The sequence below is a fragment of the Arvicanthis niloticus genome, chromosome 11 (assembly GCF_011762505.2).
Source record: "Arvicanthis niloticus isolate mArvNil1 chromosome 11, mArvNil1.pat.X, whole genome shotgun sequence".
Classification (NCBI taxonomy): domain Eukaryota; kingdom Metazoa; phylum Chordata; class Mammalia; order Rodentia; family Muridae; genus Arvicanthis; species Arvicanthis niloticus.
In genome coordinates, this window is record NC_047668.1 from 65502903 (window position 1) to 65529363 (window position 26461).

Below are 26461 nucleotides of genomic sequence, written 5' to 3' on the forward strand. Positions count from 1 at the left end.
CTAAGAAAAGAAGGCTGCCTTCCTCCCAGTGAGACTCAAGGAACATTCTTCTATCCATAGTGACAGGCTAGGCTGAATTACTGAACACAGGGAAGGGGAAACTCAGGGCAGATGTCATCCATTCCTCTAGACACAGGAAGGGTTTAGTACAACACTTGGTATTGCAGGGACATTCTGTTGTCTGCTTAAATGTTATTTTCATGTGGAATTACTTTTCTTCAGGAACTTTCTGGCACACTCCTGCATAATATTAAGAGCCCTTTGAAAAGAGAAAAATGGAAAATGGACAAATAGAGCCTACTCTGTGCTCAGCCCTAAGTTTTTTTAAAAAATCGGCACACTGACATTGTAGGGGTCCATGATTTTCGAAGAGTGATACCCAAGACTCAGATAGTGTGCAACAGGAAAGAGTGTTTATTCTGCAGAGAGCCTGTATGCAGGGATCTACCACACACTGGGGTGGAAGATAGAGGTGTGGACTTTGCAGGGTCCATGTAAAGCCTATTAGGGTAGGAATGAGTGACTTTTCCCTTGATTGTTTGGCTATTTCTAGGGTACAGGTGCCTTTGTGATTGGTTAAGGCTCTTGGGGGATTTGGGGGGCTTCTGCTGATTAACTATACGTGGCTCAAGCTAGGTAGTGGGGCAGCTTCCACAGCTCCTGATTGGCTGTGAGGGGTGCTTTTCCCTGGAATTGCCTTGTTTTAGACCTTTGCAGCTCTGGGAACAGAAACTTAGGCCTAGTCTCCCACACTGCCAGTTTGTAGCCTGTCATGGAGTCAGTCTGGCTCTGGCTGACTCAGTCCTATCCCCACTTGCTTCCTGGCAGATGCTGACATGACAGAAGCTGTATTAGAGTCCTGGTATTTTCTAGCTGCCTCTTTTGTATTATAATAGTAGTAAATACTTTTACTTCTGTTAATACATGTTCACAAAACAATGTTCTATGCTGAATCCTCCCAACTCTAGAAATCTGTATTCTATAAAAAAGACAAAAAACCGAAAATGCAAGGGGATCCAGCAATACACACACATTTCACTGTTTAGGTTTGTAGCTGGTGCAGTGTCGCACGGGTATAGGAATCTTGGTGTTACTTGCTCTCTTATTATAGACCTTTTCTTCCTCTCCAAACAGGGAAAGTGTGATCATGTGACATCAAGCAGAGTCTGGGTCTACCACGGAATTTCCTATTTCCTCCATTCCCGTATGAATTCTCTTGTTCAGGTGTCCTCTTCACACTAGTTCCACTCTCATCAGTCTTTCCAGAGCCCGAGTAAGGATTCCAAAAACCAGCATCCCATCCTTATGGTCTCTGCACCTTGCAGATGAGAACCACAGGGTCGGTGCATGTTTCTACTGAGCCATGAGCAAACAGACCAAGACACAAAGGTGCAGGAGAAAGTCCAGAACCCTCAAACACTTCCAGGAGATGGCCAAGGATGTGACTATGGTGTCTGTGGTCACTGGTCAGTGATCTGAAATTCAGTTCAAGAACTCCTCAAAATCCTTTTCAGCCTTGGAAACCTTGGTCCTCCTGGGAAGGTGTAAGTGTCCCCTTGTCCATGTTGCAGAGAGGATTTGGGCATATTTCCTTGCAACAGCATTGCTGATGCTCTCAACAGTCTCCTACGAGTTAAAGACAGAGATTGGCCTTCAAGTACCTCAGTGACGAGTTCAAAGCTGGCTCAGTGGCACACGCCTATAACCCCAGCACTCAGTAGATAGAGGCAGGAGTATTAAGAGTTTAAAACCAGCTTCAGCTACCTAGCATATTTAGGCCAACCTGGGCTACATGGGATTTTGTCTCAAAAAAGCAAAACAAACCCACAATATTCTGATGGTATGGTGGTATGTACCTTTAATTCTAGCATTCTGGAAGTAGAGGCAGGAAGCACACATACATTGTCCACCAATACTGGGATTATTGACCTGGTGTCCAGAAGGAGAGGTTTGACTATAGGGTTTGTGTCAGGTGAGATTGGAGGCTTCAGGGAAGTGGGGCTTGCTGTTGAATGTATGTTATTATAAAGCAGGGATGATTCTGTGACTGGTACTTTAGTCTAGAAAGCAGAAAGAGGAAAACAAGTGATGGCTGTACGTGGAAAGGGATCAGCAGTCCTTATTACTAGAATAAACACAGCAAGCACTGAGAGGCCAAACCTACTCCTTCTTGGGACAGGACTCCATCAAAAGAAAAAAAAAGCCCGAGAACTTGACCTGAAGCTGAACCCAAGCTCCACCCAAGTACAGGAAGGACCCCTAGGCTTGTCCTTGGCCCATACCCCAGAGTTGCTACTCCCTAGCTACTTCTTGGCAACAGTCAGATTAGTCTGATTGTTTCAGATACACTTTCAAACTGTAATTGTTCATGGTCTTGCTTCAGAACACCCACCTGTTGGTTTACAATAGTCATTCTATTAGATACTTGCCGGGCTGGACCTCTCAACTCCTTACATACTCCCATTCCCTATAAAAACAATGCCCTGCTAAGAATTCAAGGCTGCTTTGCCTTCCTGCCCTGCTGTGTCAGGGATGAGTTGGAGGAGAGCCCAAGCCCATAATAAAGAGACCCTGATGCAATTACACTGGATTCAGCTCCTCCGTGGTCTTTTGGGGTTCACGAATGCTTCCTAGCACAAGTTTGTTTGTTTTGTTTTGTTTACCATAACAATTGAATTTGGAGATCTGCCTGTCTTGGTAAGCAAGGATAAGCTAGCTGGGTGGGATACTGTCCTAAAATTACCATTCCCACCACACCTATCCTAAATTCACTCTGTCCCAGGCTGACCTGAACTCAGGAACCTGCCTTTGTACATTTCTGACAAGCCAGTGAAGCTGCCTTTGTTCTTTTAGGTCCACGAAGCCCCTCATATAACCCATATTCATCCTTATATTTTGCAAAGTTGAGAAATCCTATTTATATATTTTTGAACTCATGTATTTAGAGTTTTTCTCCCCATAGCCTTAAGGGCTGTCCTGAAGATCACAGCATTTACCATTCTGCTAAGGACATTAGACACACCCTCACCCTGGACTCCTGCTGTCTCTGATTATCATGGAATCATTAACCTTGACAGAGAGGGTATTCCCCAATAACCTTGGCAGGGAGAATATTTTCTGAAGGAGAACATGAAGTAAATTATGTACATTATTAGACAAACAAGCCTCATGCCTAGCAGCTGTCAACACCTGTAGAGGCTCATGTCCTCCTGGCTCTGCTCCAGCAGCAGAAACTGTGTCACACTGTTCCTTCCACATGGTCACACAGAACTCGGCAAAGGACTGTGTTTTAATACAAATTTCTTTCCTAGAATCCAGCACATTGCTGCCTACTCATACCGCATATTTGACATGACATGAATACTCCTTTAACTTTGGAAATGTTTATACCATCTCATTTGCTAAAAGATAGTTCTTAGAATGAGATGTTCATATTTGACACATTCAATAAGCAGGAGGAAGAGGATATAATTTTTTAAATTTCCCAATCCCATATGGTCCAGTTTTTCTTCATATGTCAATCTCTATCTCAACATGTGAATCATACTTTCCCACATCAATATCCTTGTACTATTACCCAAGTCATTTAATTCTACCTTTAGGTCTCAAAGCAAAGCTAACTAACAGGGATCATATCCGTCTTTAAAATTTTAAATTCCATGCATTTTGTCTTTGGCAGGCACATACACATGCACTGAGTGCTTGTGAGAGTGAAAGGACAACATATGGGAATCAATACTCTCCCTCCACTATGTGGATCCCGGGATCAAACTCAGGTTGTGAGGCTTGGCAGCTAGTACTTTAACCCGCTGGGCCAGCTCACCACCTCCAACTATTTTAAAGATGATCAAAGCGAGGTTTGGAAGAATTAAGAATTTGCTCAACATGCATGGCTAGACAGCATAGTAGTTGGAGCTAGGACTAAGCCAGGGCGTTCTCCTCAACATGACAGCTCTTGGGCATTGGCTAGGTTTGGGGCAGTGTATAAGTGTCTATCCATCCACACTTCTTACTTTGTATTTCACCAAATCTAAAGTGTTCTTCTCTTCTGTGTCCTATTTAAGGAGGGTGAGATGGGAAAGGCAGCATTCACAAACTCTGTTCACATGCAGGGCAAGCATGCTCAAGCAACATTTGTGAACAGCAGCACACGGTTTTACACAGCTGAGCATTTGTCACAGATATCCCCAATCATTAAGACAAGTGAGCAGTCGATCCTACTTTATGCATATTTAGTTACTTTTAAAGTATGTAGCAAAGATTAAAACATTTTTTATGGCTGGGTGTTGCGCTGGCAGTGACAAGCATATCTAATCCGAGCACTCAGAGAGCCAAGGCAGGCACATCTCTTAAGCTTGAGGCCAGCCTGATCTACATAGGGAATTCCAGGACAGCCAGGGCCACACAGAGAAACCGTCACAAAATACAAAATTATGGTAAAGTCTGGTGTTGAAATGAGGAATGAGTGAAGAAAATACATGACCTAGCTACACTTCCCAGCTCTCACACTAGGTGGCCCACAGCTACCAATCAACTCCAATTCTCTGAGAGCCAATGTCTTCATATGGCACTGTGCACACTGCACATCTCAGCTACACCTACACCTATACACACCCCCCACATACAGCAAGTTCTAGGACAGCCAGACCTACATAAAGACCGAGAGAGAGAGAGAAGGAGGAGAGAGAGAGAGAGAGAGAGAGAGAGAGAGAGAGAGAGAGAGAGAGAGAGAGAGAGAGAAGGGAAAGAGGGGGAGGGGGAGGGGGAGAGGAGAGGGAGAGGGGGAGGGGGAGGGGGAGGGGGAGGGGGAGAGGGAGAGGGAGAGGGAGAGGGAGAGGGAGAGGGAGAGGGAGAGGGAGAGGGAGAGGGAGAGGGAGAGGGAGAGGGAGAGGGAGAGGGAGAGGGAGAGGGAGAGGGAGAGGGAGAGGGAGAGGGAGAGGGAGAGGGAGAGAAAAAAGCCAGACCTAAATGGAACTTGAAAAATCTATTTAATAATTTAAAACTCATAAAACTGCTAACTATGGACTGCCCATGTCTACACAGGTAAAAGCTATTCTCTCTTCTTTAAGATGAAGATAAAATGGCCACACCCACTCTTTCTCTAATCATTAAGAAGGTGTGGCTGCACGACAGCCTCAGTTTCATCACTAAAAAGAGAAAAGAACCAAGTCCAGAGGGAGAATGTTTAATAAATGGTGTTGAGACAAATAGCTGTTTTGATCAAAAATAAAATTAATTCTTAAATCTTACACCATATAGAAAAATACATATATTATGATGGATCAAAGATTAAGAAATAAAAATGCAAATATTCCAAACTCTACACACAATTTTGGAAGGGCTCACAAGTTTTCTAAACTCATTTATGGAACCCAGATTATTATATAGAAGAATTGTTAATTTTAACTTCTATAGTATTAAAATATCAATGTCAAATACTACATGTACTTTTAAGATTAGGTCACATGCAAAATAATGAAGATGAACACATTAACTTATTACTGTAACTTTATAAAACCTCCAAACTGGAACTAGGAACAGAAGCATGTCAATACAAATGAATGATGACTTTTTAAAAGAAACACACCAATCTGAGTTTGAGTGCACACCACACAAGTGTGTTCATCTGAGTTTGAGTGCACACCACACAAGTATGTTCATTGTCTATAAAGCCTTTTAGAAACCAACATCAGCTAAATCTGTAGTTCTTGAAAGTCAACATATGCAATGTCATTGTCAAATTTGATTAAAATAATAAATACAAATTATATGTAATATGAGTAACTGTAACAGACTCAATCATCTACTGTAGGAACTCAGTATTAAAATGCAATACTTTCACCTGCATTAATCTCATACACAACGGAAAGACATTTGCAGATTATTACCATTAAGAATGCAAATACATTTTACCATGAAACAAAATTCGTAATAATGTTAGAAATCATACATTTGAATAATCTACAATGAAGCTGTAGACAGTCTACATTATGGTACTCTATCTTAAGGTGAAAACAATATTTAAGTTAACAACAAATTTACTTGAGGCAAAATATGTTTATTACAGAACAGGATCTTATAGTAAGCAAGGCAACATTAGATCAACCATCTTAGATTATTATGGATAAAGTATAGCTTTAAAACTGTAATAAAGATGAACATAAATTCTAACATGCTCTTCTCTTCTTATAAATGGGATGATGTAGAAAAGCAAAGCTTCAATGTATAGGGGTTGGAACCATCTGTAAAAATTGAAAAAATTCAAGTTGTAAAAATTGAAAAAATTCAAGACCACTTTGAATTAGAATAATTATTCTATCATTTTACATTTTACACATTACATTTTTGTAATAAAAATACAAAGAAGAAAAACTTTTAAATATTTATGTGTATAAGTGTTTTGTCTATATGAACATCTGTAGCTATCTGGTGTGCATACCTGGTGCCCTCAGAGGCCAGAAGCCGGTGCCAGACCCCTGCACTGGAGCTACAGCGAGCTACTATGTGGGTGGCAATGGAGCAGTCAGTGCTCTTAATCACAAAGCCATCTTTCTAGTCCCAGGAAGGAAGCTCTCTATGTAAGGTAAATCTTAACTGTCCCTACTTAACAGACAGTAGGCTCCACAAAACACTGTCTGTTACTACATTCTACTGTCCTAAGCATTAAGAACATGATTTTTCAGGTGAATTAGTTCATCATTAAAGATCAGTAACATCAAGATAAAACAGCTGTCACATCGGAGTTCACTTTAATAAAGCACATTGCCAATGGTACAATACCTTGGTAGTAACTTAAAGTTGAAAAGTTTCTATAAATGAAACCATTTGACATTTACTTCTCTGGATTTCGAGGTATTTCTCTTAATTAATTTTCAACATACACAAAATATTACCAAGCTTCTATAATTTTCAACTTTGGAAGTATTATTTTCTGCTGGGCCTCCACAAGCACTGGGGTGCTATATTTAAGGCATGTTTACACATATAAAACATTCAAGTAATTTAAAAAAATTTTGTCCCTCCCCTTTTATTGGAATGAAGTCTTGGTGTTATGTTGCCCAGGCTGGTCTTAGAACTCGTCAGCTCCTGACATTCCCACCCAGTCTCTTGAGTATGTAGAACTAAGGCAAGTACCCTAACCCTGTTGGTTTGTTTCCTTTTTCTGTCACTGCACTCACGCATAGTTGTTGTTGTTATTATTATTATTATTATTATCATCATCATTTTGAAATAGGTCTCATACAGCCTAGGCTGGCCTCAAATTCTTGATCCTCTGGCTACCATCTCCTGAACACTAAATTACAAGTATACTACTACAAATAGCTAATACTTTTAAAAGATGGAAATTAAATACCATTTAGATCCAGGATCAAAGTAAATTGTACAACATAGTTTCATCTGTTTATAGCATATGAAGAAAAAAAAAAAAGAGTCATTTACCCTTTGGAGACAAACACAATGGGACATTATTTTTTTCAGCTATCATACAGGAAAAACTGCAGATGTATGACTCAATGTTGTAAAATACTGGGCAACGGTCACTGTAATGTATCACAGGTGGTTCTTTGACCACAACAACCTTCTTAAAGGACAATCTAGGAATGCGTTTGTAAATGATAATAATACACATTAATGCCCTGTAGTAAAGAAACTGACTTTTCCACTTTAAAAATGCCAACTCTTAGCTAGGCAGTAGCTACACAAGCTCCTCACAGTTAGGTGCAAACAAGTTCCAAGCCAGATTGGCTGGTGTACATACTGAGTTCCAGACCAATCAGGGCAAACAGTAAGAACCTGTCTGAATCTCTCATTCCAGAGTTTGGTTGGCCTTACCGCCAGCTGAGAAACAAGATTTGCAGCACAATCAGTATTTGCTGGGAAGGTTACTGACAAGAGAATTCCTTCACATATAGATATTCATGTTATGACAGCAACAAACTAGGCTTAAGGCCAAAAAACGTCTGTAACTTTGGGTAGAGTTGTCCTTCCCCAGCTACCTCCTGACAATCTCACACAAGACTAGTGACTCTGTTAACAGTGGGAACAACTGACCTGCTTCACACCCTGCAGTTTTAACTGTAATCCTGTCTAAGCCCTCAGGAACTTACTTCCCTGTGGTTTCACTTAGGTTTCCAAACAACCTTTGGAGATAAATAGCTTCAACCCTCAAAATCATCTGCGAATACTGTCAAGTCAGTGGTGAGCCGCTTCTCTGAAGAAGCCCAGTACTTTTTTCCTGAGCACCTGTGTCATTCTCCTCTTACAGGTAGTCAGTAAGTACTACAAGCCAGCTGTGCTTCTTCACACAGGCCCGGCCGTTTCTGAAGGCAGCGCCTGCTGGCTGGATCACTTACTTGGGACTCGTATCTGGTAGTGGTTGAGGGCAGTGAGTGCCTCCACAGCATCAGTCTTGCATTTCCACTCCAACAACCCAGACAGGGTTTTCGCAGATGCTTAACAAAACAGACACAAACCCAGAGGTTACTTACGTGTCAGCAATCTTCCTGCAAAATGTCAAAACTTCCCAAGCGATGCTCCCTTACCTTTTGCATCAAACACTTTATATTTGATGAATGGAAGAACTTCGTGGTCGTTACACAACTGACAAGAAAAGGTAAAACTTTGTCAGAAATATAGTTAAATAAAGCTCTTTTTTAAAAAGCTAGCTTTATGGTAGTATTTAAGCCTTTAGTATAACATGAATTCATGTTTGTTCAGGTTAACATCAAGTTCTGAGGGAAAAAACCCAGTGAAATTTGTTTGAAACTATGTAAATAATTTCATATATAATAAAACAGATTGTTTTACGTTATAATACATTTCCTCAGACTTTATGAAGAGTTACCGGAATACTAAAGAGAGGAAGTACAATTCCAGAAAGTATTACTATTCCTGAAATGCTACTACAGTTATGAGTTACAGTGGGAAGGGAATACAAAACTCAATTATTGGTGAAATTTAAAGTAAAGCAAGTTTCCTGTTGTTTCTGATTTTTTTTTTTTTTTTTTTTGAGTCAGGCTCCTGCTGTGTAGCCCAAAACAGCCTTAAATACACATCAATCTTCCTGCCTCTCAGCCTTCCAAGGGCTAGTGCTAGTATTATCTACCACACTCAGCTGAATTAGCTTCTTTGGCTTACCTTGTCTCAACTGAGCTTTTTTAGGTACTTGTATTAAAGTAACTGTAAAGTAAAGAAACGTCAACCGAATTCCCAAATGATTGAACTATAAGGCAACAAAAGACCAACAGACTTGTAGGCTGCTGGGAGGCAGGCAAGAAGATCCTAGAAACTTCTGGTTAACCAGTCTAGACAGCTGGCAAGTTCTAGGTTCAGTGTGTCATGTTCACTCTGGCAATGCATATGCTAAAATTGGACACAAAGACTTAGCATGACCCTTGCCCAAGGATAACACACAAATGCATGAAATGTTCATACTTTTTATTTACTCATTCATTCATTCGTTCATTCATTCATTCATTTTTGAGACAGCATTTTTCTGTGTAGCCCTGGCTGTCCTGTAATTTGCTTTGTAGACCAGGCTATGCTCAAACTCAGAGATTCACCTGCCTCTGCCTCCCAAGTGCTGAGATTAAAAGCATGCACCACCACCACTGGCAAAATGTTCATATTTTAAAAGCAAATTTAATTAATATACACAAGGTGGATAGAGATCAACAGAGGACAACATCCAACACCACCAACCTCAAGACTCTACACACACAAATCCAAACCAAACTAACAACAAAAAGCAGGATTTTAGAAAAATTTTAAACTGAGGCTGAACTATGAAATATTATATAAACTTAAAACAACACAAAGATCAGCATTCTACACCCACTTTTCTTTGGTGCCTACCTTTGTGAAGGTCTCCTCTGTGACACATAGTGGGACGTTGTAATAATGCAGCACACATGAGGGTGGCTGGATTATATTCTTAGATGCTTGACCAGCACTTGTAAAGCGATTATTTTTGCTCATTGCAAAATCTTTGTAGCTGCTTGTACCATCCTCTAGCTCAAATATTTGACTTGGAACAACTGAATGTTGTTTAGACACACTGAAGATTAGAAAAAAAAAACACAGTATCTTGTTAGACAAAAAGCAGTGGGTAGTCACAAATATTTTGTTGATTTATAATCAACAAAAAAAAGGTATTATTTAAATTTAGTGCAGATAACCATTTATCCAAGGGGATTGGTCCAAGAACCCAAACCCCCTGTCAAGGAAAATAAACAAGAAGATACTCAAGTCTCTATCAAATGCTACAGTATGTACATTTAACCTATGCACAACCTTCTGTGTTTTACTCTTTTGGTTTTGGGGGTTGGTTTTGTTTTTGAGAGAAGCAGCCTGGAACTCACTATGTAACTCATTATGTAACTAAGGATGACTAGCTTTCTGATCCTCCTGTCTCTACCTCCCAAGTTCTGGGATTACAGGTATATGGCATGATGCCTGATTTTATTGCCTTCTTTATAATGCAATTCACCTCTATAAATTTCTAATATATAACACAGTATAAATACTAAATGTATAGATATATTATTTAAGAAATACTATGTTTATGTTCTGTACAGATATACTATTTTTCACACAAACATTCTCCAATTATGGATAGTTAAATAAATAGGTACAGAATATATCAACTGTATGCATTTTGGGTTATAATCAATCAATCATTTCTATATCTTAGGTATCAATTATAAAGAAAATATATCAAATATATTCTCATGTTAAGAACTTATCTGTTCAGTGACTAAGAGTACTTACTGCTAACTGCAGAGGGCCTAAGTTCAGTTCCCAGCACCAAGGCTGACTGACTCACAACCACCTGCATTTCCAGCTACAGGGAATGATGCCCTCTTTTGGACATTTTTGGGCACTTGCACTCATATATACAAACATTTTTAAATAGAAAATACATTTAAAATTAGAACAATTACATAACCTTAAAATGTGTTGCCAATAATAATACTAATATTGTTACCTTCAGATTATGCTCAGTTATTACAAAATACTCTAAAGTTAACAAGAATTTCAAAATATTCTTTAACATTTATAACTTAAGACAAGTAATTACCAAACATTAAGTCTTTTCCCAAACAGTTTGACATTATTAAGGTGTGTGACAGCTCTTTCCACAGCATACTCGTCACCCATTTCTACGAGGGCTGTGCCAGGAATGGTCTTCATAAACTTTACCTGCAAACACAAAAATGACCCCAAAGATCATTTTCTAGAGTCTTACAATCCGTCATTCATGAGATAGCTTTAACTCTTGCAAAAACTGAGTGAAGTTAAAGGGGACACTGTACTGTAGCTGTACTCCACACCAACTGAGCACAGGTTACCCCAAGGTTTTATCTGTGTGCTCTAGAGGTAATCTACTCAATTCCTCTACTCCAGACTGTCGCTATCCGATGAAGATAATGACAGAATCCCTAGGTACTCAGCCTACTTCGTCAACATTCATTCAACAGGGCTGGAGAGATGGCTCAGCGGTTAAGAGCACTGACTGTTTTCCCAGAGGTTCTGAGTTCAATTCCCAGCAACCACATGGTGGCCCACAACCATCTGTAATGGGATCCAATGCCCTCGCCCTCTTCCTCTTCCGGCGTGTCTAAGAGAGCAACATGTACTCATATACGTAAGATAAATAAATAAATAAATAAATATTAAAAAAACATTCATTCAACAAATATTTGAGTATCTGTTTTGATAAGCACTGTGCTAAGTAATACAGATTTAATGGTGAATATAACCATCTTCGCCTTTATATTTAAGTGAACAACTCAGAAATGTCAAGGCGATACATAAGTAAATAAATACCTAGAGATAGCACGGTAGTAGGAATTGCAATGTTGGGCACTTAGAACTATTAAAGCAAACAGTAAACACAAAAACTTGCATACACTTTCCTTCTTACCTGTTAACCTCAAGGGAATACTGAGAATATCTGTAAATCATAAGTTCACCATTTATTTATCCCCACCACTTCCAGTTTTTAAAGGATACCCTAGCACTCTACATCATACCTGAACAAAACTTGGTATACCAGAAATTTTCAGCTTTACTTGAAATCAGTGATTTTGCTGTAGGCAATACTTTATCCCTTGATTTAATCCAGTAATATCCTAAAAACTAAGTTATTATAATTATATAGTGTATTTACTTAAGTATAAGTTAATATGGTTCTTGACTTGTATATCCCCCTGCCCAGATAAATTGGAAAAGTGCCCTTGAGACAGCATAGTATTTGTTGCTCTTGCAGAAGACCCAGGTTTGATTCCTACCATCTACATAGTGGCTTACAACCATCCAGAACTGAAGTTCTGGGGATCCAATGCTTTCTTTTGAACTCCACAGGCACCAGGCACACATAAGCCACAGTTTTTAAAAAAATCAAATCACTAAAAAAGTTTAAACATGAATTAAGGATTATGATGATTTGAGTTTTATGCATCACAATCCATCACTAATCATTATTAGAAACCTGGAGGCTGAAGAGATGGCTCACAGTTAAGAGCGCTCATCCACTGCTGTTCTTCTAGAGGACCAGGTTTAATCTCCATCACCCACATGGTAGCACACAACTTTCTCTAACTCCAGTTCCAGAAGTTAGAACTGGAACTTCTGTCTTCCTTGGGTAATAGGCATGCAAGTGGCGCATAGATATCCATAGAGAAAAACCACAAACATAAAATACAATAAATGAAAGTTTAGAAAGTATTAAAATTTTGAGGCAATATGAAATGAAACAGTAGAATTAGTTAAACAACATACCACAACCTAAATCATGAGACAATTCCTAACACCAAAGACAGATTAAATTTCTGGAATTTAGTTGTCTGCCTACCCTTAGACCAAACAGCACATCTTTTTTCTTCTTCTTCTTAGTATAATGAAATGATGAAGATGACTCTTGTCTAGGATCTCAAGAGCTGCTGATCAAGGCTTTAGAACCGATGAACTAAGAACTAGGAACACCAAGCTGTAAGCCATGCTCCCAACTCCCTTACCAGTGCCTCACAGATTTATACTTTCTTATCACCAGGGAAAGAACATTAAATCACTTACAATAGAGGGGAAAAAACCTACACAATATTGAAACATGTGGGTCAGTTTCAGATATTAACTGAGCTCAAATAAAAACATATTGTTCCTCGTAAGATCACTGAGGTTGGTTCAACAGTTAATACTTGTTCTTACAAAGAACCTGGATTTAGTACTAGCACGCACATACATGGTTCATACCATTCTTAACTCCAGTTTCAAGGAGTTCCAACACCCTCTTCTGATTTCACATGTGATACACAGGCATACATGCAAGCAAAACACTCATACACATATAACAAAAATATTAAAAAAAATAAAATAAAATTCAAATCATGCCATTTAGAAAGCAAGTGTATAACACCACTCCCCACCCCCAAGTCAAACTTTGAGACACATTTACAAATATCTAGCTCCAATAACTGTTCTTTTAAATTCTATAGTTTCACATGTTAAATGTTAAAATTTTAAATCTAGAGTATGATTTTGGGGGGAGGAGGGGTTTGAGACAGGGATTCTCTGTGTAGTCCTGGCTGTCCTGGAACTCACTCTGTAGACCAGGCTGTCCTCAAACTCAGAAATCTGCCTGCCTCTGCCTCCCAAGTGCTGGGATTAAAGTCATGCGCCACCACTGCCCAGCTAGAGTGTGATTTTTATTACCTGTATCTTATCATGTTCATAACATTATAAAGTAGAAAAACCAAGAGTCAAACTACTGCCAATCTAACACTAGTCCACTCAGGCTTTAGCCTTTAGTACACAAGGAGGGGATTAAACTGCTCTTTATACTGATAATTTAAAGCATATTTTTATTACTAACCAGATGATTAGTAATATTTAAGTGTTACTGATCACTTACCACTTGTATAGTTTATACATGCTTTTAAGCTTATGAGTCATTAGTGAAAGAATTAAGATGTTCCTGATTAAAGTATGTGTAGCATTTTCTGAATTACCACTAGATATTCCACCCAAATAAACTAAGAAAATAAAATGTACCTTTTCAATATTTCCATACAAGCAGAATAGGTTGAAGACTCTTGAACAATTCATTTTGAGCTGATGTAATCCACTAACCATGACAACAGAACCCGATGGACTTCCTCCATGCATGTAAGAGGAAGAAGCTTGTGGTAATGGATAAGCAACAAGTTCAGGTGTATCCCTAGAGCCCATTCTGTAACGACTTGGTAAAGGCAGTAACGGGCCATGTGATCCTGTAAAAAGAACCAATAATAAATAAGTAAAACACATGTACATATTTCCATTTACAAAAATTAATAGATATACTTCACCATCCAGGACCTTGTGTATTCTAACCCAAATTAAATTCTCAAAATTAGTTTCATGTACCTCGAAAACAAACAAACAAAAGAACCCCTCAAGTATACAAATACTTAAATATCTACAGGAAACTAATCAAAATCAGCATTTACATGTACCATATCCAACAGACTTAGCTATGCCTATATATACAATAGTCTAAATTTATATTTTCAAAAGGTTTAAGACTAGGCTATAAGATAGAGGGAGTCAGTGTAAAACTTTGGGATATATATATAAGTATGTGTGTATGTATGTATTGTATATGTATATATATGATGCTATAATTCGCCAGACATGGTGACATACACCTACAATCCAGTAAGGAATCCTTAGGAAGGCAAGAGGATTCAGAACTGAAGGTCATCCCCAGTTGCATAAAGGACAGCCTAGGTTATGAGATCCTTCTTAAAAGAAAAAAGGAACACCAACACAACAGAAAACCCACCATATAGAGACTATTAATTCCACTGTATATAAATATCTCCAATTTAAAAAAAAACTGCCTATCCTTTAGAAGAACAAGATATAATCAAATATAAGAAACTAATTCTATATACCTTATATAAGAAAAAACATTTCAAGCCAGTGTTATGGTACATGCGTTTACTCCCAACACTAAGGAGGCTGAGCCAAATGGATCTTTGAATCCAGCCAAAGACTAGAATTCATTAGTTAGTATCTCATCATCTATACAGTCTTCTATAGAGTCTTCTATCACTCTCCATTAATACTTCACTTGGTGTGGGTGTAGGTGTCTGTGTGTCTATGATGAGTGTCCTATGGTAAAGGTGAAGACAGAGGACAACTTGCAGAAGTCTGTTCTCTTGTTCTATACCATGTGGGTTCCAAGAATCAAATTCAGGTTGTCAGGTTTGGCAGCAAGTGCCTTTACCCACTGATCCATCTCACAGGCCTGCAATCTCTTCTCTCTCTCTCTCTCTCTCTCTCTCTCTCTCTCTCTCTCTCTCTCTCTCTCTCTCTCTCTCTTTTTTTTTTTTTAAAGGAACTGAAGAAATGGCTCAGTGGTTGGGAGTACTAACTGCTCTTCCAGAGGATCCACAATTGTCTATAACACCAATTCTAGGGAATCCAGACATACATACAGGTAAAACACACTGAGTTGTAAACTTCATGGTTTTTGCTCTACAATTTCATTTTCAAGCTTTTTCTTAAGCGTGTAAGAGAATAGAACAATTGTGTAAAAACTGAGGTACTAAACGTAGGCAGAGAATACATTAACAGCAATTAAGAAGAACCCAGAAGCAGCAACTAAGATGGAAATCTATGGTGCACAGAGTGCACAGACAAACCCAGGGCCGGAAGAGAGGCCAACGGTCAGGAGAGCTCACTGCTCTAACGGGCCCCCGTCTGGGTTTAGTCGATTCCCAGTACCCATGTCAAGCATTGCACAAGTGGCTACAATTTCAGTTCCAGGGGATCTTATACGTTCTGGCCTCTGCCGGCACTTGCACATGTGATGTACATAAACCCATGCAAGCACACACATTAAAAACAAGTTAAAAGAATCCTCATGTAATAAATTAATAAATTAAATCTAGAGTTCTCCTAAGTTAGTGGTTACAGAAGCATAGTCTAGAATATACACTAAGGTACAATAAACACCAATCTCAAGCTGTTTCCTCATTTTAAAAAGAAACCATTTTAACATTAGGTTTTTTCTTTTCTTTTTCTAGGACTCAAGAACTTCAATCAACATTTGCAGAGACATTAAAGACATTATTCAAATTATACTGTCTCCTTGCCATGAGCATTTGTTTATGCCACAAAGATACTTCACTAAAATCACCATTCCTTTCTCCTGTGGACAGTAAAAAGACCTGCAGCAGAGAAGCAGTAGAAACTTCTACTGAGCTTGAGTTAGACAAAATTCATAAATACTGATGAAATACAGGTTAAGTAACAGCCACAACCAGTACAGGAGAATAAATATGATTTTAACTACGACCATTAGTCACCAGAATTAAGTTATCTACATTATTTAGACTGTTGTGTATAGCTATCAGCCCTAAATAGTGGATGCAAGTCTTGATGCCTTAAAAAGACTAATGTTTCATATAATCAACTCATATGGGAAAATGCTATACAAATGGCATTACAAACATTCTGACATCATTTCCTGTCTTTCAAAATACTGATCCAGGAACTATATCCAAAAATGGTAGCCATCAACATGTAAGTGCTTGAAGCTCACTGTTGAAGTATGGTTCAAAGCCAGCCTGCTTTACACTGCAAGTTCCAGGCCAGCTGGAGATACGTAATAGTGAGACCATGTCTTTTACACACACAAAAAAAAATGTGACAGTATAAAATTTATTCTGTGATAGAGGAATGAATAAATTTAATCTAAAAATATGCACTTGACTCTTTTAGATCAATACCTAGAAACATCCAAAATGCAAATCAAGCTGCTCTGCTTAACTGCTGCTCTGAAGGTACACAATTCTGATCTGCACATCTGTAAAATCTCAGTATCTCCAGGACAGTCTTATCTTCTTCACACTTCCTCATCTTACTTCTCTCTTTTTAATTTACAGTCTCTGACCTCTTAAGCCCGTGTGCTTACTTCTCTTAGGAAGCAGAACAAATCCGTCTCCAAGTTCAATATCTTTATGATGTAGCTGAGAATAGATGAGCTCATACAACCTAAGACAATAATTCCCTGAAGGCAACCCTCCACCATCCCCATGACCCCTATTTAGCACCTATCACTCCAAACTGCCCTCTTCTCTTTACGTAAGCTATATTTTTAAATTTATTCATAAATAATAAAATCAACTATCAAAGAATTTCACAACAGGCTTTTTTTAAAGTAAAAGGTTCTAATATAGTATCTAATTTATTTGTCTACCTAATTCTTCTCAGTAAAATATGTGACAACAAAATACTATTCCTCAAAACCTATTCAAAGGAAATAGTTTCAATATAACTACAGAAGAGTTCCTTGTTTTTCACTTATTCTTTTGAATTTTTCTTGCTACTTTGGCAAATGTTTAACCAGGTTTTAGCCTTCAGGTGACTACATTTAACACTATAAATAATGTGATCCTTCTGTAATACATAGCATAATAGGATTCTACTTAGTGCTTCTTTACTGCAGAAACAAAACTATTCATATATTCCTAAGCCACAGAAACAAACAAACAAAATCATGCCAGGCCAGCAAGATGGCTGCCTCTAAGTCTAGCAACCTGAGTTCAATTCCTGGGTACCACATGGTGGAAGAGAACTAAGTCCTCTGACCTATCCACTGGCATGCCCACAGAAAATAAAAGTGTAATAAAAAATGTTTTTAAAAAGGACTGTACAACATTTACTGTTTTAACAAGAAAAATATTTCAACTTTCTCTACCATACGAATTACTAAAAAACATTGAAATTTAATCACAGACATACAAAATACACTGTCAACTTTTAAAGAAGACACTGGCTGTTTTTCCTGAAGACCTGGATTTAATTCCCAGCACCACATGCAGGCAGCTTACAATTGTCTAACTCCAGTTCCAGGATATCCAATACACTCTTCTGGCCTCATCATGCACCAGGCATATACACTGTGCATAGATATACATACAAAAAAACTGTGACAGTATAAATTTTATTCTGTGATAGAGGAATGAATAGATTTAATCTAAAAATATGACTTGACTCTTTTAGATCAATACCTAGAAACAGGCTAAACACCCATACATAAAAAATAATTTAACTAAAAGAAAGAAATACAGCCAGTAGCTAAAACTCCAAGAATGGTCATAAAATGTGAAAATAATTTGTAAACAGAATACCAACTTTATGATAAATATAAACACTTCACAAAACATAACAAAAGTTCAACTTTCTTCCACCATAAAAAAAAGAACAACTTTTCCACTTTGAAGCATAGACTACATTAAAGTCAACCACTAACCCCTGAAAATTAAAAAATATTTTTAAACAATGTATAGTCGATTAACACAATGTTTAGTAACAACTCTCAACTTCTGTTTTCAAGAATAATCTGAAGCCTAGATGTCTCCTAAAGAAAATTATTCTTCTGAATTTCATAATATCAAAATTCCAACCTAGCAAAGAGTAAGAAGAGGTTTCAAAAGTGGAATTAAATACAAACAAATTTAACCAAAGCCAAAACACCAACTGTAAAACTAACCATGCTTCTTTCAATTGCCAAATAAAAACAAACCCACTAAGCAGTAATACCTCTTTCTGGTCCTCTAAGCCAGAGTTCCTTACAAATAAAAACCAATCAATCATTCATTCAATCAATCAATCCAAAAAAAAAAAAAAAAAAAGTGTCCAATCCCCCCAACCAATAGCTCTCAATTTATTCAGATTATTTAATGTATCAATATCCTAAGAAAGCAAAGGTTTTGGACAACTTCTTGGAAAAAACGACAACTGGCAGTTAGGAGCTAAGGAAAAAGACACAGACAAGAAATAGAAATGCACACACTCTAGTGGGTGATCTATACTCCCTTCCTTCTGCCTTGACAAACTTACCATAGCCATCATGTCTAAACGAAGAAGGGTGATCTCCCAAAATGGCTTGTCTCTGGCGACCCTTTCCTCTATCTGACACAAAAGTAGAAACATGGTTTTAACAATTTTGATCCAAGTACTTAAAGAGAGTTTTCACATGGGAAACACCCATTCAAAGCATCCACATACTTCATAAAAGAAATATGACTCCTGGTTAATTTTAAACATCCATTCATATCCAATTTAAATACAAACACCAAAAGTTTAGGAAAACAATTCTATCTAACAAATTCCACTGAAAATTATGTTCTTGATAAATGCCAAATACAATCACACTTTCAAATGTAAAAGATTAGATGCTTTGCAGGAAGTGAATATACACACTGCTAGAGCTTGACACTGTACAGAAGTTTTACCAATACATGTCTTTAAAACAAGCTTGTAAGTGCAGTACTTTGAAAGACAGTACCTGAATCATACTATTAGCTTCAACAGCAACACATTTTCAAAGTGGGCTTCTTTCAAGAAGTTTCAGCATAAGCCAACAACAACCTGTATTACATGGTTTCACAATCAGTAAACACAGAGTATTTTTATATGTACATACACATATTTACAAACACCTACTGACTTGAGAGCTGAAAATTTGCACATCACTGGCTTATGTTGTATCATAAATAGGTCATTTTCTATTGACCATAACATCAAGCAGAAGTATGAGCAATCTCCAGAGTTTAAATGCCAAGATAAACCTAACCAAGGGGGCTACATTATTGGATGAGAATACTACAATACTCTAAAGATAACTTTTATTCTAGCTATATTTTCAAAAATGGCATGCCAATTTCCTCAAATCTTATTTGAGAGATCATTTTTAAAAATTACTTCCAGGTTTCCAAAATAGGGCTTCTAGTGTCTGTTAGCAAATTTCATCATATAATACTTTTAGAAGTTTGCTGATTGAATTATAGTGCCCAAAATACCCTTAGTCACCTAAACAAGCAAGGTTTATGGAAGATGAGAAATGCTTTAACTTTCACATCAGCCTAGAGAAGTCTATTTTTAATTACCTATTTTAACCAAGCTATTATCTAGTTCAACTTTTATTCAATTAAACAAACAAACTCCTAACCATCCCTTTTGGCCACTGTTAACCAATACCAGCAATAAGACGTTCACTATCTTTCTTTACATTTACAGATAATCTAAATTTCAAGAAAATCATTTTTTACACAGAATAGGAACTGATCTTCCACCCACATTCTAATTTAAAACCTTATAGCCGGGCAGTGGTGGCGCACGCCTTTAATCCCAGCACTTGGGAGGCAGAGGCAGGCGGATTTCTGAGTTGGAGGCCAGCCTGGTCTACACAGTGAGTTCCAGGACAGCCAGGGCTACACAGAGAAACCCTGCCTCAAAAAACAAAACAAATGAAAACAAAACAAACAAACAAAACAACAAAATAAACCTTACACTTAGTTCTTAAACATTCTTCCAAATGCTTTTGAATACTTAATATGACCTCTCCTACTCAATCACTGCTTCTCCAGGCTTAAAAAAAAAAAAGAGGATTCCAGCATTTCCCAATATTTGTCTCAATCCTCTTACGTTAATCCAGTCTGTTGATTTCTAAACTGAATTGTCTGCTTGAGCAGATACCAATAAACACTAAATTCAATTCCTCATTTCTTATAAAAACCATGTTTTCATGAATTTAACTGTTCAGGCTAAGGATTCTCTGGAATAAAATAAAATATAATCACATTTTTCAAAATAAAATTGTATTTTAATGAGTATTTTATAATAAAGATATATGGAGATCTTGTTTTCCTTTTATTTATTATTTGTTTTGTTTTAGAGACAGTGTTTCACACAGCTCAGGTTGACTTCAAACTTCTGATTCTTTGCCTCTACTTCCCAAGTGCTGGGATTATAGGTGTGCACTACCATATCTGGCTCTCCATAAAGGTCTTTGGACAAAGCAAACAAATAATTTTAATGATCTGTCAATTTGAGTCAAGTTTAAATTACTACAGAAACTATGTTTATGTTTATAAGCTTCAAGTCTAGCCAGAAAGCTACCTATCAATAATAAATTAGAAAAATAAGAGTATTTTCCTTAAAAGCATAAATTATTTTACTTCCTTAATTATGTTTTATTCTTCAAATATCTACATTATATACTTCTAAATAATTATCTAACTAGAATTCCATTTAAAAAAAAGCTGGCTTTGTGTAAAATTCAGACCTTTTAAAAGAATACACAATGTTAAAATGTATAAATGTTTTGATGGGTGCAATGGTACACACCTTTAACCTAGCATTCTGAAGGTAAGGGCCTGCAGACCTCTGAGTTCAAGGCTACCCTGATCTACAGAATGAGTTACAGTCAGGGCTACACAGAGAAACTCTGTCTTAAAGTACCCCCCAAGATTCAATAACTGTTAGTGGTCAGAAGTGAGAGATTTCTCATCAACCATTTGTCCTCTTGTTTGAGTTTCTAAGGATTTGGTTTCTAGTATTAGATTCAACTGTATCAAGCACAGACCAAGCAAATTTCCATAAGTATCAACAAAGCTACATTTTACAAAACAAACCTATTTACAATTCCATGCATAAGATGAAATGATTTCCTGGAAACTAAGAGCAAAAGAAGTCAATCTTAGCATCTGAACATTCCAAGGACCACATTCACTCTCTTTGCTTTGACTTAAGTACACGTGTGGTAGAGTACCTACTGCTCAAGGTATTTTGGATATTTTCTAGCTAACTTTATAGACACATTCATCTTAAGTTTTTCTAATATGTAGTTCACTGTCAATATTGTAGTTGAAATGTAGCCAATACTGAAGCCCCCTTGTTTTTACAAGATTGACATTTTAATTTTTATATTCCAAAATTACCAGTTACTTAACAATTTATCAGTGAAATCTATACTTGTGAAATTTAGCATTTATAGGCTATTGGTGGAAATGCATTTCAAATGAAATGCTCTCCATATTCAGATTTACCAAGTTTAGAAATATTCTATCTTGAAAAGGACACGTTATTTTCAGCTATATTTGAAATGTCAAATTTTCTGGTTACATAAATTAACATGAGTAAAAAAAAACCCTTGTTACAAATGTGACAACTTATAAACAACCACTTACAAAAAAATCAAACCACACAGAAAAACATCTTTACAAATAGTGCACCTTTTCATTTTGTTAGAACCTTTGTTCATGTTTATAATTAGGAAAAACAAAACAATAACAAAGTACACTTAGATGCAACAAGTGTGTACTATTTGTGCTGAGGACCACACGCAGGGTGTGTGCATGCTAAGTGCATGCTTTATACCACCACCCTGGTTATCCCCAGACAAAGACACACCTTTCGAATCCACAGATCTTTAATGTTTGTGTGGATTGCTTAAGCATTATCAATTCCCAAGGTCTGTAGATAAACTGACCCTGGTTAAAAATCAATTAACAATTTAAAATCTAAGCTGAAAACAGTTACATCAATGGGCAGTTAACTTTACAACATTGCATAAAGTCTAGTTTTCATAAATAAAAAATCTACAACTGAAACCTTAAGGGAAATCCAATCAGTATACATACAACTTGAATAAATGGGCACAGTCTATCATGGTGTTCATCCCATGCAAGTCTGAAGTACTGTTAAATGTCGTCCTTTAAAAACTTGGGGTGATGATGCATGTAGTATGCAGTCAAGGTGAATTGCAAGTCTGAGTTTTTCAGAGGGCTTTTGCTGATGACGATGTTGTGCATGATGAAGTGTAGAGTCAGCCTGCCGGAGTCCTCTATCCTTCTTAATGCCTCGTCCAGCTTGGGGGAAAAGTCCTTTCCATAGAGAAGCAGTGTGCAAGTTTGCAGTTTGTAAGGAATATTCTGAATCAGTTTCCTCTCCTCCAAAGAGAGAGAGCTGCTTGGAGAAATGCAAGTCCTTGAACTGCGGGCGTGCCTGTATGTGAGGGCTCCTTGTTGAACTACATATAAATAAACTCAGCAGGTACCAGTAGGGGGCACTAATGTCCAAGGTTAATTTCCAGCATTACACGGGCTTTTGTAACAACAGCATTCAGCAACGAGATTTTCATTTTAATTAACTAGCTCATCTCAGAAAAGAATTCAACTGCTTGTAAAAGTTTCTCAGCAGATTTCAGTACATTCTAAAATTCGTAATATACCTACCTCGTCTTCCCAAATAAGGTTTAGTGTAGTCCCAACTGTCATTGTCATTCCTAATAACATTTAGACGAGTTGGCTGTTGAAAGTGAAGATAAGTATATTTAAATTGAGTACCCAAGTATAAATATTCCTTTGGTAGAGTGTTGAAAAGAAATACTTACCCTTGCATATTCAATTTTTAGTGTGCAACATCCAGCATATATATCAGCTCCATTGAGTGCTGCTTTAGCTTTCTGGGCGCAAAGGACTGACTCAAACCTAAGGCTTTATTAAGGAAATGTGGCTGAAGGATTCCTAAATTGAGTTGCGCTTCATACCCAAGGAACTAAAAACAGAACCAAAACTAACTGTATTTCTGGGAATTTTCCCAAATAAAATTTCTAAGTAAATTTTTATTTAATAAAGATCTATTTTAAAGATTGAGAATAATAAAGAAAATATAGCATGACCAACATTACCCACATTAATCCTTCCAAATCACTAGGTCTATAAAGTAAAGAACAGATTATGTTCTAGCCCTCTAGTGAAAGGCAATCTATAACTATGAAACAGAAAATGATTTTACTCTCAAAGAACACGCCAAGAAATAACAGTTGTTAGAGTACCTGGATTAGCCTGTGGAGTCCATGGGTTCAACCCTCAGTACTGTAGGGAACTATTTTATAGGATGAAGTTATCAAAATAGTAAAATTCCCTATAAATATTGCAGTTTCATCTTTTAAGCAGGGTGTGGTGGTGCACACCTTTAATCTCAGCACTCAGAAATGGCCCATCTCTGCACTGATGGCCAGTCAGAGTTACACAAGCCCCTATCTCAAAATAAGGAAACAAAGAAAACTTAAGACTGATCTAAGATAAAAATACAACACTTGTCTAAAAATGCTCAAGAAAAAAATATCAGTATGAATTACAGACACTTCTATACATCAGTAACACATTTACAAATAAAGGATATTCAACCATTGCTTGTATCCCATTTCTCTTGAATATAACAATTCGTTGTACTTTTCCAACAGGGTTGCATACAGTATATAGAACATCCTATGAAGAAAAAAATATATATACACTTTTTTATATTTAGAAAAACATTAAAATTATATTACATTGTTTTATCTAAAAAGTGAAACTTTATAAGACATTCCTCTTAATTACTAAGCATTTTTTTTTTTAAAGAGGATCTCATTACGTAGCTCTAACTGGCCATGCAGACCAGGATAGCCTCAAAATAAGCAATCTACCCACTTCTGCCTCCAGAGTGCTGGAATCCGAGGCATGTCCCACCATACCCAGGTATTAACCACTTGTTTTAGGGTAAAGAGTGGGGCTAGAGGAGCAGTGGTTCCCAACCTTCCTAATGCTGTGACCCTTTACAGTTCATTATGCTGTGTTGACTCCCAACCAAAATATATTTCATTGCTGCTTCCTATCTGTAAATTTGCTACTGTTAAGAATCATAATGTAAATATCTGATATGGGACCCTGTGAAAGGTTGAGAACACTGGGCTAGACAGAGGTAGCTCAGATCCCGATTAGGTTTCCAGCAACACAGCTGCTAACAACCATCTGTAACTCCAGTTCCAGGGGATTTATGATGTTCTCTTATGGCCTCCAAGGGGACTACACACATGTGGTGAACAGACACACATGCAGGCAAAACCACCCATACACAAAAAAGTAAAAATAAATATTAAAAAAATTATCTAAGTATGCTGTTGCACATCTTAAATTCTAGCACTTAGGAGGCAAAGGCAGGCAGATCTCTGTAAGTTCCAGACCAAACTGGACTACATAGCAAGTTTCATGCCACCAGGGCTACATAATGAAAATGTATCTCAAAACAAAGGAAAACAACAACAAAAACAAATACTGGTTGGCAGATAAAACCTTACATGTTAGTTGTTGTAGAGGTAGTTTGTCCTTCTGAAATACATACCACTGTAATTGGATAAAGAGGATTCTGAATAGAGAGCAGGAGGACTTTGTTGCCCCCTGATGGATCATCAGTATTTCCTGGCCGAGTGATTCTTTTGCTTGTAGAATAGTTGAAGAAAGCCTGTTGGCCAGCAATGTACACAGGCACATCTGCAGCAAATGTCACACATTCTTTGGCACTATCTATATTTTCAAACTCCACTAGAGCCTGTCGTTTAAATGGCATCATCATCACATAGCTGAAAAGGAAGAAATATCAAAATACAACATCATTCATTCTCAGTCAAGTAAAAGTAGACTTTAATCCCCTCAAATGAAAGCTTATTTATCTTATGCCCTATTCAAGTTCAATCCCATTATCAATCACTAATACCCCTCCTGCGAAGCAATTAGAAAACATCAAGACACAGAAACTAAAAATTCCAAAGTCAGCAAAACCCATAGTTAAACAGCAGGAACTAGCTAGACATGGTGGCACAGCTATAATCTCAGCACTTTGAAGTAAAGGCAGAAGGGGACTTGAAGTTCAAAGCCAGACAGTCTCAAAAAAGAAAAGAAATAGCAGAAATGGCCACACAACAGTAACTAAAAATTAATTATTTCTATATTATTTTATTAAAAACAGATAACTAGAAGCAACCACAGATTGACCAAAGTTCATAATTTACCCCAAGATACTTTAAATAGTCCATGAAAATACATCTAAGAGAATACAATAATCATGGTTTAACCATGAACAGGAGGATGAAGTATCTACTTTTGAAAATATATTCCTTTGAGGAGAATATATTTTAATAGACAAAATGAATGATAAATGGAGAGATCCCAGCACTCAAAAGACCAAAGCTAGGAATATCTCTGTAGATTGAGGTTAGTCTGTTCTACACACTGAGTTCCTGGCCAACCAGGGCTACATTATAAGACCCTGTCTAAAAAAAAAGGAAGAAAAAGAAAAATCACAATGCATGTCTTACAACTACAACAGGAAAAACAACATATTCTCAACTGACAGGAATAAGAACTTTCAATTGTCTTAAAAAAAAAAAAAAAAAATCAACATGATTTAACCATATCAAAAAATCAAATACATGGAGCCAGATAGTCAAACCACTCTGCTTAACAGATATCCAGGACACAGCTTGTTAGAAATTATTAGTAAAAAACAACAAATCCACACTTCAATACATAATTCAGTAAACTGCTACCTTCTTCATTTATAAAACGAGAGTTATTAACAAGATTAGGGTTACCACACAAACTGCCTAGCAAGCAGTCTGGTATACTAAAGGATCTCAATACGTAGCTATTCCTCTATTTTCTTCAGAACTTGCCACACCCAACTTTATATCCTCAGAAAATAGAAACAGCCTGGCACAGAGCATACTATTAAGTATATGTGTTTACCTAGGAGGTTGGTTAGCTATCCCCACCCACATCATTAAAAATTAAACAGTAAAACA

At 37.2% G+C, this 26461-nt stretch overlaps 1 protein-coding gene, 1 long non-coding RNA gene and 1 pseudogene across 2 annotated transcripts in view; 1 reads left to right on the forward strand and 2 right to left on the reverse strand.

Moving 5' to 3' along the window:
* Positions 1-715: 715 nt before the first annotated feature.
* On the reverse strand, positions 716-4747 carry LOC143443917 (uncharacterized). Its single transcript, XR_013113331.1, has 2 exons — positions 1857-4747; positions 716-1626 (listed from the first exon to the last, which is right to left on the reverse strand). It is a non-coding gene; the product is annotated as an uncharacterized LOC143443917 (long non-coding RNA).
* Positions 4748-5169: 422 nt separating this feature from the next.
* The window catches only part of Hnrnpll (heterogeneous nuclear ribonucleoprotein L like), a 30296-nt gene continuing 9004 nt past the window's right edge, over positions 5170-26461 (reverse strand). The window contains exons 3-13 of the mRNA XM_034514281.2: positions 25003-25240; positions 24025-24110; positions 23231-23327; positions 23073-23145; positions 18895-18966; positions 14053-14270; positions 11081-11202; positions 9856-10057; positions 8544-8601; positions 8355-8453; positions 5170-6242 (exon numbers count right to left, since the gene is read on the reverse strand). Coding sequence (XP_034370172.1) covers positions 6187-6242; positions 8355-8453; positions 8544-8601; positions 9856-10057; positions 11081-11202; positions 14053-14270; positions 18895-18966; positions 23073-23145; positions 23231-23327; positions 24025-24110; positions 25003-25240 — 1321 coding nt within the window. The 3' untranslated portion in view covers positions 5170-6186. The remainder of the gene's footprint in view (positions 6243-8354; positions 8454-8543; positions 8602-9855; positions 10058-11080; positions 11203-14052; positions 14271-18894; positions 18967-23072; positions 23146-23230; positions 23328-24024; positions 24111-25002; positions 25241-26461) is intronic.
* On the forward strand, positions 9344-9440 carry LOC117717468 (U6 spliceosomal RNA; annotated as a pseudogene).